The 18,752-nt window shown below is 35.7% G+C and overlaps 2 protein-coding genes and 2 long non-coding RNA genes across 4 annotated transcripts in view; 1 reads left to right on the forward strand and 3 right to left on the reverse strand.

The window, feature by feature from the left end:
* Window positions 1-18,752, reverse strand: part of LOC148959417 (protein sidekick-1-like) — a 75,305-nt gene that overhangs the window by 53,799 nt on the left and 2,754 nt on the right. The window lies entirely within an intron of this gene.
* On the forward strand, window positions 12,604-13,801 carry LOC135684606 (uncharacterized). Its single transcript, XR_016144108.1, has 2 exons — window positions 12,604-12,738; window positions 13,125-13,801. It is a non-coding gene; the product is annotated as an uncharacterized LOC135684606 (long non-coding RNA).
* LOC148959419 (uncharacterized) lies at window positions 12,732-14,417 on the reverse strand. Its single transcript, XR_016144107.1, has 2 exons — window positions 13,803-14,417; window positions 12,732-13,267 (listed from the first exon to the last, which is right to left on the reverse strand). It is a non-coding gene; the product is annotated as an uncharacterized LOC148959419 (long non-coding RNA).
* On the reverse strand, window positions 15,600-17,792 carry LOC148959420 (uncharacterized). The gene has a single exon (XM_089110398.1). It carries the CDS (start codon window positions 17,731-17,733, stop codon window positions 15,898-15,900), a length of 1,836 nt encoding a protein of 611 aa, XP_088966524.1. The 5' UTR covers window positions 17,734-17,792; the 3' UTR covers window positions 15,600-15,897.

An 18,752-nucleotide genomic window follows, 5' to 3' on the forward strand; every position in this document is an offset into this window, starting at 1 on the left:
ATAAACCAGGGATGCATCTTGAAAGGGAAATTTAGATCTGTAAGAATTTGCTCAGCAAAATTCATGTTTGTAAACGATCTTGTAAGTTTTAAAGAAAATGTTAGGTACAAGTTTGCATTTGCAAGACAAGGAATATTGTAAAAAATATATCAAGGGTATTGTCCAATGACAGAGCAGTATGCTTTTTAACAACATAATCAAAAAACATTATTAATGCGTTTGTTTCATTCAACAAAAAACAATTAATGTTAAATCTGTCAATATCAAATAAGGCAATATCACAACGACCTGTTTTTTTTTATGTTAGCGTTTTACCTCACTTTTTAAATGAAAATACTTTACAGCTCATGCTCGCACAATGGTCGGTACTGTTGAAAATAGGAAAAAATTGAGAAAATTATAGCATTTTTATTATCATTCCTTGATAAATTTTCCGTAATTTTTCAGCACAGGCAGTCATCCTTTAACCGGATACCTATTTTAAATTTGGCCAGCCACATTGTGGTGGTAGGGGCGACGCCAAATTGACAAGTACTCGAAACTAGGAACATGAAGTTGATGTTTGAGCTCAGTAAGACAAGATTCGAGTCCATATAGCTGCTTACCTGCTTTCCCAGCTATTTGCTGTATGAGATGGAAGCAAAAGTATTATCTGAAAACCATTATTAGGGTTAATCTCTATTTGCAATTCGCACGAATTATCGCAAATAAGAAGAAATTTATGTGATCCTGTTTGGGGTGACACAAAGGCTGTCCTATATCGTCCGTGCTGGTAGCGACCTCGACACAAACCAGATGTTTCAAAATTAGCAACGTTCTCTACTTTGTTAGGACAACTTGGAAAATTCGGAATGTTTGCGAAATCACCAAAGCTATATTCATTATCAGAGGGCCAGCTTTCAAGAATAACTCCATTTCCCGGTTGGTAGGCTAAAAAGAAGAAAGAATTCATTATTTCATAAAGCTGGCAAAGAAAGAATAACAAAAGGTACGAGAGAAAATCTCTTTGGGTCCATCTAGAATTTTATAAGCCACCCTTTCTTGCAAATTTTTTGCACCACTCTGTGCTGTAAAGTAATTAGTTCAACCACTCCACTTTTTTTCTTTAAAGAGTTTTTGTTTTAGAAAAAGAAATGATCAAAGAATAACGGACAACAACAACCCCTCCCTCCCACCAATTAACAAAGATATTACTTAGAGACATCAGACCTATTGACCTATAAAGGCGGCAAAAAGAGGATTCTTTTAGAGCATTCAGTAAGCCAGTTTTAGCACTCAAAATGCTCAAGTTTTGGCATCAATCCTAGTTTTCAAATACTAAACTAATTTGTTTCAACTATTTATAGTTAACTTAGAGAAATAAATAAGTTTAAAAGTTAAGACAATTAATGAAAGAATACTACATACATGAATAGAGAATACAATTGATTTTACACATTTTCTTTTGTTAAATTGGCATTTAAAGCTCTCTCCATTTTCAATGTCTTGTGGTTTCGAAATATGATATATTTCATTTGCCAAGAAACCGTTTATTACCAGCTTAGAAGCAATAAGAAATTTTTTTATCATTCGTCATCTTGATACTTCTTTTTGTTGAAATCTTCTACATAAAGAAGGGATCTTTATACGTTACAAACCTATGAAAAAGTTTTGGCTTTTTTCTTGAAATTGTTAAAAGGGAACCCTAATCATTGCAGTTGTACAGAACTTCCCACGAAATTGTACAGCATTGGCTGCTCGTTTTCATTTAACCAATTTTCAACTAAGTAGCAGTCCTACTTCAGACCAGCTAAATTCTTCAGCTTTAGCTATCTTTTCAATTCCCAGACAGATGAAAATACTTTCGCTAAAATGAAAAAAATGGCCAAATTTTGGGCGCCAGATGAAGCGACAAAACTGGTAAGTAAACGACTCTTTTTCTCGAATGATACCAATGTTATGTCACAAAAGCTGGTGAAGAACAAAGAATCATAAGTGAACGATAGCAGAAAATAAAAACTGAAAGCAACTGCAGGTCCAGCGAAAAGTAATTGAAAGTAGAGGGATCAAAATATCAAAGTTTTGAGAGGGTTTAGGAAAAGGCCGCAAGGTTGGCGGCAAGAAAATCAAATTAAAGTAAAAAAATTAGTAAACAATGTTTTCTCAAATGTGGAAAGTTCCTTAAAATTTCCTCAACAACTGAATTTCTGTGGAAAATTTCCTTAAAAACAAAAAATTCCCTAGTTTCAAAAGTGAGAACACTGATGCTCATAGATACTGTGTCTTGTCGGGGAGACGAGATCTCACTCCTATTGTTCGAGACAAAAGTCTTAACGATTTGTTTGAACCAATCACCGTCGAGGGGCCATGACGTATGCTTATTTTAGAATGTTTCCCGCAAAAAATCTTGACTTCCCGGCAATCCAAGCCTGTGCAAAACCAAGAATACATAACTATATCTCAAAAAAACATAAAAAATAAATCTATTCTGGTAGCTAGGTCAAATTGCAATTTTTTTGATGTTTTTATTCAGGGGTTTCCTCGCTGTTTCAAATCGAATGTCTAATTAGCATAAAAATTTAGGCCATGTGAAGAATCGATTAATGTTATGCTTTCCTTTGGAAGTAAAGCGAGCCTTATAACGAACAAAATGTATAAATCAGCAGAGAACCTAGCCTGGTTTTTCAGTATGAATTTTTATACTTCGGTATGAGTTTCTTTTCAGTATGAATTAATTTCTACACAATTATATATCAAACTTCGTAACTTGCAAGGTTGAACATGGGAAGGTTGAACAAGGACCACAAACTTTAAACCCCTATTATTTTTGGTTCTATATTTATTCCTTTCTTGGGTGGTTATATGCTACTTTGACTCAAAACCTGTAATACGCCTGCGCCATGGCCCCAAAACGAGGGTAAGCATTCCAAAATTTCGATGCAGCTTTGTCTCCCCAATAATTTCCAAAACCCCAACCACTGCATTATCCCTTTTAACACTAACAGCCAACAAATTGTTTTATATGTAAAACGTTTCATCGAAGTCATTTTAAATAAAGAAATTATGCTGATAGGGTCAAGTAAGATAATCAAATTTTACCTGATGGCAGAGAACTGGATCCAAATACATCTCCAATCAAGAAGTAAAGAATCGAGTAATACATAACAATACCAATCTTCATTTTTCGCCTTTTAAATTCTTGGAGACAAGCCCATTTTGTGCTTTTCTTAATTTCCTTTTAGGATAAGAAATGATATCTACATTAAAGTCAAAGTACAAAAACATAATACATTAAATACATTACAATACTAAAATAACATTACTTTGTTAAGAAAACATATTATCAAAAACTAAACCAGGCACATTACAAAAATTAACTAAGACAAAAACAAGCTAGAAAACAACCAGATGCTCCCATATACAGTAAGTAATTCGTAAAATATTCAAAGCATTATGTAATACAGGGCCCAAGTCACAAAATTGAAAGTGGGGGAGGGGCAAAGCCAGCAAAAGAAGGGGGCCAAGGCTTCTTTTCCCTTTTGCTGCAGGTCTATAACTACTTGCTTCGCAAAAAGTGGGAAAGGGCAAGGTTAGCCTGCCCCCCTGGAGGGGGCTGTAATATAGTTGAATATCGAGACTCGTCGAAATTCGTCCATTACAGAGACCAGAACAATCTCTAAAGAATAATTTTCCTCTTATTCAACGAAAAGTGAGAGAAAGTAACCGTTAACGAGGAAATCTTTTGCTTAAAGGGCCTCTCCAGCCAAAATTTTTTTTTTTTATTGACTTAAATGTTAGCATCTCGTGCATGTATTATGGCAAAGTCGTTTTTTTTGCAAAATTCCAATTAGTTTAGAAGTTATAAGGCTTTAAAGTTGCACCTTTCCGAGAAAAAAACGACAAAAGCCGAATCAGTTTGGTGACATTCTGACGTCACAGTTTGCGGCTCTCGTTCGCCATGAATTTCGTATATCTTGTACCAAATCGTGAAGGAGTCATGGTCACGCGTTGGTAACTGCATCTAAATCTACAGCAGGAGCTTTTTAGGATCGAAAAATATTAAATGTTTACAATCATTCTAAGTTTGCGGGTCGGAATATATCCATGCTGTGTAACGACTTTGTTTTGATCACCTGTGTAGGCCCACAAAGCTACCGCTTCCTGTTCCAGCTCTTCCTTCGCGTATAGTTAATCGAAAGGGACACTTCAGTTGTTCTCCAGAAACGATGAACTGATATTTGAAATGCTCAAACTAAAAGCCGGTGGAACAGAACTGAGAGTACCATCACTTGCAGTGTTCAATTTGCGAATCGCCGTTGTTCGATTCGGTTTGAGGCGAGACTAACGAAATACACTGTGACGTCAAAATTGCGTCACAGTGTCACCAAACCGAAAAATTTTTGTCGGTTAATTCAATTCAATTATCGAAATGCAAGAGCTTATATCTCACAAAACTGTAAAAAATATCGAAAAACAAATAACGAATTCGTGATCAGCAGGTTCAACTCCTTTAGATTAGCCAATAAAATGCAAGTGCAAAATTTGGCTGGAGAGGCCCTTTAAAGTACATAGAAGTATTATCAGCAAATGGAGAAAAACCAGTGAATTTTCTGATACATTAGAGAGGTCATGGATATAAATCAAAAAGAGCAAAGTGCCAAGTACAAAACCTTGAAGGACACCACAAGTTATGCCTGTATATTCAGAGCAATGCCTACTGGGCCGAACAAATAGCTGCCGACAGGTTAGCTAAAAACCATAAGATTTCCTTGCCTCTGATCCTATAACGGCTTAAAGCATGGCATTATTAGCTGCATCAAAAGCATTTTGCCAGTCATAAAGATTCCACGGCCAAGTCTGTTTGAGTCAAGTGTATATTTCACTGCAACATGTCGAAAATTTTAGCCAAAATAGGCAAACAGGTGAGCGATATCGTAATCTGTCTTCTAATCAAACATCAGTAACACAAAGTAGATTTTGGCTCTAAAGCAAAGCGCTAGATACGATTTTCTTCTGTGGAGTGAAATATTTTTTTTTTTGGTTTCTCTTTTGCTAAATTTGTGAAACTGATTGTAATTTTTTCACGTTGAATGAATTAATTCGAAAAAAAGTTTCCGTGATCTTCCATAAATTCTATGTCTCATTATGTCTATATTTTCAAAACTTGACAGAGTGGAATATGAAAAAAATCATTTTTTCTTGTGCCTTCTACACAGGTTTATGAGCAAAAGATTTCCATAAAGTTATTTTATGCATATGAATAATTAATATCTACATGGTGTCATAATTCGGTTGCTTATGAGGTCCTTTCAATTTTATGAAGATGAAACAATTGAAACTGTCAAAAGAAACATTGTAGATTCTAGAAGCCAATTACAAACCGGTATCCCAATTGAATATAATTCGAGAAAAAAAACAGAACAGATTTCGTGCAAGCATTGTCAAATAAGCAGAATTGAAATCTCTATGTAGCTGACGTAACTTTCAAGCTTGATATGTCCATTAGACAACTAACTATATGATCGCATTTAAAAACTTTTTTATGCTCCAAAGCACAGTCGCGAGAAAAGGAAAATTCATAGAAGAGGCGAGAAATTTAGATTCTCCGACAGAAATCTAAAAAACCCATTTTTATTTGTTCATAAATTGGAATAAAACAATACTACTTTAAAACTAAAATAGAAGATAATTTTTTCCCTTTTTATTCACAGTCAAGGGTAAAACTATAGGATATTTTTATTAACTTCTAAAAAAAGACACTTTTAAGAACCACTCCTAATTGATTGAGACTGCAAATCTGATACGAACAACGGAACAAATAATCATCCTAAGCTTTGAAATCTTTCCTCTTCAAATCAAACAATTAGATAAGGTATAGACAACCATATTGAATTTTCGAAAAATCAGAGGTTTTCCGACAAAATACCACTTAAGCTTTACAGGGGTTGCTCCTTCTTTTGCCCCTTCGATTGCAGCGTTTGTAGCTTAGTCCAGGCGACTTATAAGTCATTTCCAACATGATAGATGCAATAAGCTAGCCTTATATCAATAAATTATGGTTGATATGCAAACTAACATAGCTTTAATTAGACATTCCTTGGAGTACAAAATTTAAGAAAATGATAACAATAAAGTAGTATTAAGTTAGTTTTAAGTGGAAAAATATTTAAAACCGATTGTAGTTTCCGCATGTATTTAAGGGAATTTTTAGTGGATATTGAGTAAATTTTAAATATTTCTTTGCTGTCCTTGTGTGAAGGAAAGTAGAATAAAAACAGAAAGTAATAAACATTTTGCTTCATTTAATAGAAAGTCATCAAAAAAGAAATTTGTTAGCTGTTATCGGCTTCTAGTTAAGTTTTGTATTCTACAGACAGTGCATTGGGAGGAGAGGGCAGAGGAACCCAGTCCTACTTGTTGATATTTAGCATAGTCAATAGAAAAACTCTGGTCTGGAAGTCCTTTGTTACATTCTTTTGTTTCGCGCGCCGACTTGAAGCCAACCTATTCGTAGGTCACATGATCAAAACGAGTGGACAAACAAATTTTGATATGGCGGATGCTGCGCGAAGAAACCTTAAACTTGAACTCAAAAGCTGGTTAATCACATTAGAATAAAATATAAAAAGGAAAATATTTTGCATTCATACAATTATAAGAAAGCTGTTTAAAGACGATACATCGTAAACTTGTTGGGTGAAGGACATCGTAAATTCTCTTTTAAGACACCCTCTCAATTAAGCCCCCTCCCTCATTAGCTCCCCTTTTCAAAAGAAAAAACAAAATTAGCCCCCCCTCTCAATTCAGCCCCCCTCCCCAAAAGATTTTCACTGATGTCGAAATAAGTAAACTTGACAAAAAGACAGAGATTTCATCTTGTTCATTGGTCGTTCAATATTTCGCATCAAATCAAAATTCACACCATGTCTCTTTCAGTCACGACAGATCCCAAGACAAAGATTCAATCTGCATTAAGCACGGGCAATGTGAGAGCCTTTTACCAAAATTACAGGCCGTTGGTACTCCGAGGGATGAAGTAGACCTTTTCGAATACTCGATTTCAGAAGGCGACATGGCCCAAAAAGATATTTTAGAATTAATAATTGATGATGATGGCAATATTATTGATATAGAAGGCTGATTTGATGTTTTTTATTTTGCAAATAACAAAAAATTAGATTACCACATTAAATGGTCTTTATCACAAAATATTTATTAAGCCTTTTCTCTTAATTTAGCCCCCTCTCTTATAAGCCCCCTTTAAGGTGCTGAAAAACAATAAGCCCTCGGGGGGCTAAAAAGAGAATTTACGGCTCTAATCTAGCGCCCAAGCTTTTGACACGCAATCATCATTTACAACATCAGCTGGCAGTGTACCCAACGAATAGCTTAGATTTTATATCTTTTGTCAAAGAAAAGCTAGACGAACTGTTAAGCGACGAGACTTTTCCTGCCTTGGATGGAGTAGTTTCAGAGACTAACTCTGGTGAACTCAGTTGTGCAATTTGCCAAAAGCACTACAACAAGAAAAGTGGCCTGAAACGACAAACGAAGAAGGAACACGACATTGGTGTTGCCTGTGCAGCTGGTCTATCCGCCTATAGAATATATCTTCGCTTCAACATAATTCCAATATAACTTATTTCCAACATAATAGCGGCTAATAATGGGTCAGGCTACGGCTATACAGAAGCCCTACCTAGCGATTTTTCATCATCTATTTCATTTAACGGATTCTGCAAAAAAAGAATTATTGGAATGCTATGCAGTCTATTCGGACAGTAGTGATGGCAAGCGGTTTTTTCTGTTTTCTTTTCTTTACTGTTGTGCAGTTTGTTCTTATTCAAAACTTTGTCGCCATCTCTTTTAACTTCTTTTTGTATAAAAATTTCGGAGACAAAATGTTCAGCTTCTTCAGGACACCTCAACCAGTGGCCCTAGAAAAGCCATTGCCGATGAGCAATACAAATTTTGATTGCCTACAATACTTTTCTGGCTAGATTAAACACAATTTTTTGCAAAAGAAAGAAACAGCCTAAAATACGAATATGATATTAACCAGACTTTAATTAGGTTGCTAGACCTCTGTCCCAAAGATTGGTAAAACCAAGGGTAGAGGAGATTTGATAATAGCTAAAAATGAAATTGAGAAAATCTTTATTCAAGCAGAAACAGAATGTCTTTCGCAGATACACACTTTGACAACAGATCCAAGATATATTTTCACCGTTTCGAATAAAACTTCTGCCCGGTTTGGAACTGTAAATATTGCTGTCGAGAAAAATTTTTTCCTTCTTTTTACTCCACATTCATGAAACGGACAGTTAGCTACAGGCATATCAATAATATAGCGTACTTGATAACTTGATGATAAGCTGAAAAGATCATGTTAAAACGACGCGCAACTTAAAAATTTGAACTCAATCGTGCGAAAGTTGTGCACTCATTTCGATCACATGACATCATTAAAATGAAACAATAAGTTAAAACAATGGGCTTCCAGACCGAGATTTTTCTATTGACTATGAATTCAGAGAGATTTCGGGGGCTAAGCCCCCCATTAGCAAATGAGCATATGTTTTTTGAACAAATCCTGTGTTGGCCACACAGATGCGTTTTGCTAAATGAGTTTTTGAATCGATCTACAAATAAACAAAAAAGCCCAGGCAGAAGTTCGTTTTTTCCTTGGACCCCAGTGGTAATTTTCCTATAGCCACGCAGTACTGATTGAACAACTATACCGGTGATGTGCACGCATTTTTCTGATTGGCCTATTTCGATCCACAACTTGCTATATATTTTCCATCTTGTTTTTTTGGAAACCTTATTCTGACTTTTTACACTCTGAGAAGGATCAGCTTTTAATATCCTATAGAATGTTTGCTTTTCAAAGCCATTTTCAAACGCAAGAAAAACTGTTCAAAAGTTGATTTGTTTAAGGCTATAAAGTTGAACTTGCATTTAATTGAAATTATTTAATTTAGATAACCAAATAATACCTTATCAAAAAAGACGTTTAATAATCTTTAAAAGATTTAAAACACAAGAAATTTCGCATAGACATCAAGCAAATTACGGAAATAATGTAGAGTAAACTTTTACCTTCATCGTATCGATTTGTTGTCTGACATCCCAACTCAGTAACGAAAAACGCTTTGATTGACGCAATTTTTCCTCTGAATAGAGAAAATCTTCAATTGAAAACATTCTTGAATAGTAAAAGCAAATAAGAACTCATGGATACACTGAATACCCGATAGAACAGGTTTACCAAATGCAACAGGTTCCTTTTTTGATTTTGCCACGAAAGTTTTTACATTGTCGATTAAAGCATCCTCATTAGATTTAGGTGCTTGATATTTCCGTTCATCGAACAAAATTTACTATGACCTTGTCAACAAGACATAAGAATGAAGTTTTAGGAAGTTAATTGATTTTCTATATTTTAACTGACCTGTAATCTAAATGCCAAATAAAAAGTTGCTTTTTATTGTTTTGATTGTTTTCATTTTTCATTTTCATTTTATTGTTCTGGATGTCTTTCTGTTCTATATAATGCATGAAACAAAAGCTCCCTTAACTTTGATAGGTCTAATTTACATGCCACTGACTTATGAAAACATCAAAACACGACTTAATCATGCAGATAAGTACCATCGTTATTATTAAGCTTGATTAAATGAAATTTAATCACGTTTAATATGTGACAGGGTACGCCTTTTAGGTGCCCCTTGGGCTTTTGTTTTTTTGGGCACAGATTGCACAATTGTAGAGTTTGTGTTTATTGTAGCAGTGCTCGAGTAAGCTTTACATTGTGTCTTTTATACGGCTATAGCAACAAGCGTGCAAGTGTGCATTGGCCTTGGGTATATAAACTTTGTCTTAGCACAGTTTCATCCTCACACGTTGCACGACAACTCTAAGTTGGACTTTAGAGAGGAAAGGTTTTCCTTTGCGACCCTGCCCACCCAACCCATGTCTAGATATCTTCAGTGGTTTTTATTTTCATGCATTTTGAGTTTCTATTTCTTTTTCTTCGTGCATTAGTTAATGGCCGTATGGCTTGCGACTTTTTGCATGAACAAGGTGCTGCTAGTCGGCGGAAGAAGGCCATTGTTCTTCTTCTGAACCCCCTCAAAAACGGTTGGGGTTTTATTTATGGCCGTCTTTGCGATTGGCGCACCGACAGCCCAAAAATAAATGGTTCAAATGATGAGAGAACACCACCTTCAGTCTTATGATTGACAATGGTAAAACATTCTGAGAACCATCTTACCCTTATATGCTAATGGTTTTGTTTAGTAACCTGGAACAAATATTAAGAATCATAAACCATTCCTATTTTCGCATCTGGTAGAAAGTTCTAAAAATTTTAGAGCAGAATAGCTCCAGCATTCTTTTAGCTAATATCGTGTAGTGGCAGCATTCTTTGTCAAAATTGAACTTGATAATCCGTACCTGCGATAGTTGTAAGCAGAGCAAGGTGGAATTTCGTTCTTGTCCAATGAAGCGCTTCGTTTACAATATTTTTTAGCTAATCAAAGTACGTCAATTTTACCAAGTTTGTTTACAACCTTATCGAAAGCATCCCTAGGTGTGGATTGAACAAAAACATACTTTCAATACAAAAACAAAAATATAGGTGAACAGTTTTGTGGGAAGTGACATATTTTCAAACATATTTTATGACGACTCTATCAATGCCATTGTGGCAGTTGACTATAACTGTATATCTGGAAACTTTATAGTCGTTCAAAAAGGACTAAAAATGTCATTCTTAGCAATAATTTCCATTTATTTAGTCCTTGAACAATATCGCAAGCAATTGGACAAATTTCACTTGAGGAACTTGATAAATTTCCACGAATGAAATCTGTTGCAAGTAATCACGAAGTCGCCTATGCCATATGGCTTGTTTCAGTACAAAAAATTTACGCCTAAGACATTTTACCTTTTCCCTTATTACAATGAGGACGGCTGCTTTGGTACCTTGGACTGTGGATTTGGGTAGACCCTTCAATTATGTATTGCAAGGCGCCATACACCCTCTCGGAGATCGCGAGGCCATGACGGAATTCTATTATTCTAAAGTTCACAATCCCTCAAGTGAGACAATGCAGCGAAAATTGTTGGTGAATGAAGAATTGAGTGTGTCCTTTATTTTTTCGGCTTTCGAACTTCTTCAAAAAAGAGAAAATTCATTTTGAATAAAATCTGACTTACACAAAATCAAATTAAAATTGATATTGTTATGATGACCCTTTAATTATGAATTGCAAGGCGCCATAGACCCTCTCGGACCTTTGCTCTACTTGTGTCATGGCGTCATTTCTTAGACTAATTTTTACAAACCAAGTAGGATGATTAAGAGAGAAGAAAATAAATCTTTAACAAGAACAATACAATTGTAAAATTGATCGGAGACCCAATATTAACAGACTTATTACTTTAAGTTGAGAGTTTTGGCCAACCTGACAACATAAGTGACAAGAAAATTGGCCTGCAAGTTCTGTAATATAATTGGGAGTTTACTTAGCATCAGCGAAAATTTTGTGAACATTGTAACTTTTAAAATTTTGGTTGAGTTTATGCTTAGCACACTTTCGCGATGACTTGAAACTCTAGTAGTGCTTGAAACTCCACTTCAACAAATTGGTAAGCTTATGGACTCAAAAATTGTAAAAAAAGCACCTGATTAAGCAAGAACTAGATTCCGCCTTGCCTGTAAACAGTACTATATAATTTTGAGAAGAAGGTAGATGAAATCAATAAAGGAACACCGCTATATGCAGCGACTAGAAATTGTACCACTGCTTCGTAAAAGTGGGGCTGGGGTACGGTTATTTAAGGCAAGCTGAAGCATTATTTTTCATTTTTTTTTCTTTTTCAAAAGTCAATATACACGAATTCCCTACCAGCTATAATACGAATATAAACAAACTACTTTTAATAAAATTACTTCTTTAATATATATAGAATAAACAATTTCCATGTTTAATGAAGGGAAGCATACGTTGCTTGCTCTTCAAATGAGTTCCTCCGCAAGGTAGATTACTTTGGAACTAGATAATTCCGGCCTAAAATGTACCAGTACCATTATCCTAGTTGGACCTTGCTTTGTTGCTTTTCAATAATGCATGCTTTTACGTGTCGAAGATGAGCGAACTGTGCCTGATTAGTAGAAAGTTTCTTTTTAAAAGAAATTGATGTCCTAGATTTGAAATGAAGACATTCAAAAGAAGTTTAAAGTGCATATGACACGAAAATTTTTATTCGCCCCCATCACGTAATCGAGTATGCTGATCACGAAAATCACCATAAAATTTTCGAAAAACAAACACTTTCGTAATTACAGCTGTTTCAAGGTCGATTTTTGCTTCAAATTCTGTCATAAGGGATTGGGTCGAGTTTGACAGGAAGTGACGTAAAGTGGTTGTGTTAGCGAAAATTTAGATTGCTAACTAACAAGAAGTTATACGGCGGAGTTTTACTTGAGAGTCTATGAACATGTCTCACGGCAAATATTCAAGCTCGAGGGCGTCAGCTTTTGACGAAAGTGAAGGGGAATAGCTTTTGATGCTGATGGGCTATTTTTGCCTTGCAAGAACGAACCAGTCTTTTTTCTGCGGATAATTCAGACGCGGAACCAGGCATAGCTGGCATGGCTCGAAGCTTCCATGACCGGGCAGAGGACGAAGATGGAATACAAAAATCCCAACAGCGTGATCGATGGCGAGGAATTATTACTTTGAGTCAATGGTGAGTGAAATAAGTTGTCATTGGGTTTTTTAGTGTTATAAATTCAGTATTCCCTGTACATCTCTGCTGTTTTTAGGCCACCATTCCCTGATCATAGCGACCTGGCCTATTGCGTTGTATGGGCGAATGAAGAATAAGTTAAACAAATACTGTCTAGTTGTTATACTGTATAAGTTATACTGTCTAGAAATACAAATTCTGTTTGGCACCTTCAATTCTTAGAATTAGTAAATTTAATATTTTATTTTCATTAAATCTGGCAGAAAAGAGTATACCATATACATATAATATATATATGTAATGTTATGATCCTGCCGATTCTAAAGAATGTAAGAGAAACTCAAATCAACCATTATATTAAGTCATACAATGTTTTTGTTCAATAGGTATCTCTGTGCAATGGCATACAGTCTTGGTGTCTGTCAGAGACAAACGTAGATACTTCAATTCCAGAACTTCTGAGAGATTCAAAACCTTGTTGATGCCAAAGCAACTCCATCTGTGCAGAGCTTCCGTTAACGCTGCTTGCCTGTGAAGAACAAGGAACACAAATTTCAATGTTTACATTTAACAACAAACATGATCCAAGATTAATTTTTTGCTCTTTGACCAAGGCTGACCAGGTCAAAGACCACCATTTCTGTTATACAGAAACGACTGAGTCCGTGATTTAATTGAAAGTTTTTATATCATGTTTTGTTACTTGGTAACTTATGTTTATTGTTAATCGATTCTCACTTGCATTTTGAATCTTTATCCCATAGAATATCATTTCCCTGCTTCTTAAATATTTCTTGAGTTGCCAACCCCCTGCTTTTTTAGTTTCCAAAACCTTTTTCGCTTTTGTATAAAATATTGAAGTAGTTTACATTTGTTTAAATGGTTTATTTTTATGTATTAAAAACGGTGATATGGACTCCACACAGAGAGACAAGGAGTCCCTTTTTTCCATAAAGCGAGTGCCCCCGGTGTTGTCGAGTCATTACCAATAACGTATCTCAGCTGTTACACAATAGAACGTTGTTAGGCAGTTATAAAAAAACAATAGGAAACTTATTACTCACCATGCTTTTTTCATTCTTGCTTCGTTCTTTGTCTTGTTTTGGTTTGCGAACTGAGGGTAGAGCATCACGTCGAAAAAATGTTTTGGTATTTTCGGTGTAAAAAAGGTGATCTTGAAAAAGATGATGGCTCGACATCTTTACGCTGCACTTTTAATAAGTAATGCCAAGCGGCGAACTTCTGTTGGGGCAGGTTTTCCAGGATGGTAGTCAAGCACAACGGTATCTTCCTCAAGGGGGTATTCGTTCCATAAAGTCATGCACAACACTTTATTTCAATTTTTATCAATTTTATAATGAACCAAAAAATTTTTCTAAATTACTTTCCGACCTTTGATGGCATTGCTTGAGTTATCGAAATAAAACTTATTACAATTATGGAGGAAAAAAATCTTTAGGGCGACAACAGTAGTGCCCGCACATGGTGAAACCATACAGAAGCCTTGTTCTATTCAACGGATACACAACCACTTTACGTCACAGGGGTCACGTGACCACAGGTTCGACCGCGTTTTTCTTGTGACACATTTTAGCTCGAGTGGGTGTCGGAAAACCCCCTTTTTTGGGGAAAGTAAGTCGCAAATGAAAAAACTAAGTTCACCATCGTTACCAGCGATGTTTCTTTGATGATTTAAGTGAATAAAAATTTTCGTGTCATATGCACTTTAAATGTTTTCAAACAACAACACTTTTTTTAATCTTTATAACGATTTACCTTATCATCCACGAAGGAAAATTAAAACGAGCCTGACTTTGGCGAAGACATGTTTAGATGTTTTTTAATTCAAATACGGTAATTTTAGCAGTATAAATTGCAATGTTTTTCTTCTACGTTAGCTTGAGGCTTGGCTCCTCCGTAGCTACGGGAGCAAATAGACAAAACTCGTTAAAAAAGCACCGTTTAATTCAAAATAATTAGCAAAAGGTTGTAATCGCAAAGAAAAATACACTCTCTTTATATAAATCCAAATTTTAAATATCCTGCACCAAGGTTACAAGATTTCTCAAAATAAATCAGCTGAGTGATCGACGCGCTCAGAGTCAAATAGGGAAATCGCTGTTTGGGGTCAAATAGGGAAATCTTCAAAAACAACAAAGAAAAAACACGAAACAGGGAACTAACCTCATTTCAGGACGTGAAATCGTCCAATCTATTGTTAACACCATTTAGCATGTTGGAAATCAAGGTATATCATTTGATAAATTCATATCAAGTCAATGCATCACATAAATTTAGGCCCTTGTTTACAGAGAGATTTCCTTCGCAGTATCGGGGTCATTTGAATGATATGATTTTGATATATTGAAGTATGAATGGTCGTTAGAAAAAATCTTCGTGTGCTGCTGAGCAAAATGACAACAAAAGTAAATACTTATCAAGCCCATGTTTTACCGAATTTCTGCCCTCAAAATGAAGATAATAATATGAAATGGTAATATTAAATTCAAACTTTGAAATTATTGTGTGACAAATGTAAATCTTTTTAGAAAAGCCCTTAGTATAGAGTCAGTAGGTATGATTATAAAGTATGTTTAGGGTAGCAGATAACCATTAGGTGAAAAAATTTTATTGCAAGGATAAATGATCTCATTTAGATCTAAATTGAAAGTTAATTACTCAAGAGGGGGTTTTTTATAAAAATTATGCAAAACAATTAATTAGTTACACTTGAATGATCATGATTAGGGGAAAATATGGGTTCTCTTCTAACAAGGATAAAATAGGAACCACAACCTACCTAGCTATGAAACTTTACAGTTTTGAGCATCATAACATGTTCCAGGGGCTGAACCAAAAAAACATTATCAAGATGTATTGTTTTGTTGAAAAAATTGAAAAATTATAAATGCGACTAATTTTATAGAGTTTGGGCAACATTAAAACTCTTTGCATGACTGCAAAGGCACAAATAGGCAACATGTTTGTGGTTCAGCCCCTTCATAAGGCCTTACTCTTTAAGAATGCCAAATTACAAGCATATATCTACAATAGTTGTGTTGCAATCCTTGTTAAAAGCTACCAAAAGATGCCTTTTTTACAATTTGAGAAAATCCGCTTTAAACATAAAACCATAGTTAAATCAGAGGTTTTACTATTCTAGTGGGCACCAGAGTCATAAACATTGCCTTCATTTTCCATATCAGTGTCCTGGAATCCCTTTCTAATGGCCCTCAACTTCTTCCTTCTTTTTTTGACATTTTTTTTAGACTTTCTCTGCATATTCTTTAATCGAGCAGCATCAGTAGCAATTGCCATTTGATTTGTGAATGTACCAGCAGCAATCCCAAGCTTAGCAAGAACAAGATTTAAACCTCTGCTTCCATCATTGTAATATAAAACTGCAGATGCTGTGGCTATCTCAACAATGTGTCTTGCTGAAAACATTGTCTTTGAACATCTCTGCCATATATGCTTATTCAATGACTCATTTGAATTTTGCGTTTGTCCATGCAAGCATCTCTCCAATAAATTATCACTACTAAGGTCTTTAAAGATTAGTGTTACAACCTCTTTTATCGCTTTTGGCAGGGATATCTTTTCTTTGTATGTGTTTTTCTCAGTTATTTTGTCTGCCTGGAATTTACACCAGCTGTCTGCAGACCTAGGACAAAACTTATGACGATTTTCATTACTTTCATTCTCTGAAATATGGTACAAGACAGCACCAACAGCTTTCTTCATTGCATAAAGTTGGCAAACATTTTGCCTAATTGCCAATCCATAATAATTCTGTATTGTGTTAATGACTTTATCAGTTAGTCTCCCTTTGCCACCAATTCTTTTTCCATCTGATAACTTCTGACCTGAGAAAGACTTTCGGAGATTTCTAAGGCGCGTGCCCATTCGCTTTTGAACATGTCCAACACATTCCAGTTTTCTTATAACAATACCATCATAAGGGGCATCTGCAACCACACTTGCATATGAATTGCTGTCTCCATCTCCAATATATCCAGTGAACCTAAGATTCAGAAAAGGAATTGATCTCCTGAATATCTCAACAGCCCCAGCAGATTCCATTGCCCCAGAAGACCCCTTGTGATTTATCAGGCATTTATGGGCTGCTTTCCATGCATCATACTTTTCTGTTCCTTTTAGCTGCTTCCATTTCTCACATGCTTTGCAAATCTTTGATTTAACCTGAAAATCAACACATTTTCCAGATTCTTTAGCAATTGCTGTTACAACACCATTCAGAGATGCATGTCCACGTCTCTGCCAAGTTCCATCTATTGAAACACTACAATTGACTGGACCCTCTTCATTGCTTTGATTGAGGAAAGATTTTGTATCTTCAGCAGCCTTTTTCATGCTAGAAACAGCTACTTCAGTGTAAAATGGTTGTAGTAGTTTGACAGCATTATTATATGCTGGCTTTGACATTGGTGGAGGCATGTTAACAACACGGCAAAGTGTGTACAGGCCCTGACCAAACTCCCTGAAGCCCATTATCATTCTCAGATTGATTTCAAATGAGCTTTGGCCTGGAGTTGAATTGACAAGGGTTTCTGATGTCCTTTTCTCTTCCTTCCAATCACATTTCTGACATGACAATATCATGAGGTAGGAAAACCCCATCTTTCTCTCTAACAAGTTTTTGATTGTTAAGGGGGCTTTGCAATTTGGGCAGACACCAAAAGAAACAGTCTCTCGTAAGAATGCCATGCTTACAATGACAAAACCATCCCCTACCTCATGATTTGTGGGGGTAGATGACTTGACAAATAAGTCAGACAGCTTGAGTTTCTTGGCTGAGGTTGATCGTTCTTCAACACCATCGTCTTCCGGTCTGCACCTAGGCCTAGCCAACGGTGTCTCTGCTTCTGTCACTCCAGTCGATTCAGAAATTTCTTCCGGCATTGCGCTGTGCTGGTCTCGACAGAACTTTCTTTTCCTAGATCTTGATTTTCTGTAAGCTTTTTTGTTCCCCATTACAACTGTATCAAGAGGCAGTTACTGTTTCTCAAGCGTAAGACAAATTTGCTATCAGAATTGAGAAAGATCGCATGAAAAGCACAACAGCCTCTGTTTGAGGATCTTATGACTGAGAGGCTGCACTTGTTGGGTCTTTCGGGAATCTCCTGGTCGTTATTTTCCAAAATTTTAGGGACAGGACAAACTGTAAAAATTTCAAACATTCGTTGCCAAGGCGTTGCTATGGAGAATTTATCACACCTCTCTATTTTCAAAGCTTCTTTCGGGGGTAAAACGTGGAGATATTCGAGAGAAAATTTGAGAATCAGTTTAGAACAGATGACAGAGCATTTTCACTATTAAAAATAAAAATTGATTTTTCAAACATTTTATGACAATTTAATGGTTAACTGCTACCTTAGGTCATCCACCCTCTTATACAAGCTTTTATGCTCTGTGGCTGATTGTCCCCTATCTCCAGAGGAGGAACTCTAGTATTTTTAAGATAGAAATGCTAAGATTGAACTTATGATTGGAAATTTGGCCCAAAAGCCTTGCGGCCAGGGACATATGCCTATTGTCTTTGAAATAAAAAGTCAACATTAGACAATGTGACGTGTCAGTAGAAAGTTAAAAGCTGATTGCTATAATCTATGATGGAATATTCGGTTCCAAAACATTTTACCCGTTTTCGGGCCCGATTTTCCATTTTCGAGCTCGGTTTTTCATGTTCGAGCCCGATTTTGCTTTTGCTTGCTGTTGAGCAAAAACGCGTGCCATTTTCAAAAAGAGCGATAAACGCGTGCCAACTTCAATTACAATTGTCTCCATTTCATGGATATTCTGTAACTGGCTAGCTTGTTTCCAAAATATTGCAGTCGTAGTAATAAAAAGTAAGAAAGAGCAACATAAAATTTACATTGAAAGAGTTAAAAATGAAGTAGCTCTGGGCTAGACTAAGTTTTCCTCTTAGAACAGTATGTGTAAATTGTGGCGCAAATAAAAATGCTCGAACTCTTGTAGAGATAACTTTTCTG

Source organism: Rhopilema esculentum, chromosome 10 (genome assembly GCF_057945365.1).
Source record: "Rhopilema esculentum isolate cy_ngs chromosome 10, ASM5794536v1, whole genome shotgun sequence".
NCBI classification, from domain to species: Eukaryota; Metazoa; Cnidaria; class Scyphozoa; order Rhizostomeae; family Rhizostomatidae; genus Rhopilema; species Rhopilema esculentum.

What these genes read in the sequence shown, in the direction of transcription:
- LOC148959420 (XM_089110398.1), bottom strand. Translation starts at nt 17,733, where the DNA reads ATGGGGAACAAAAAAGCTTACAGAAAATCAAGATCTAGGAAAAGAAAG.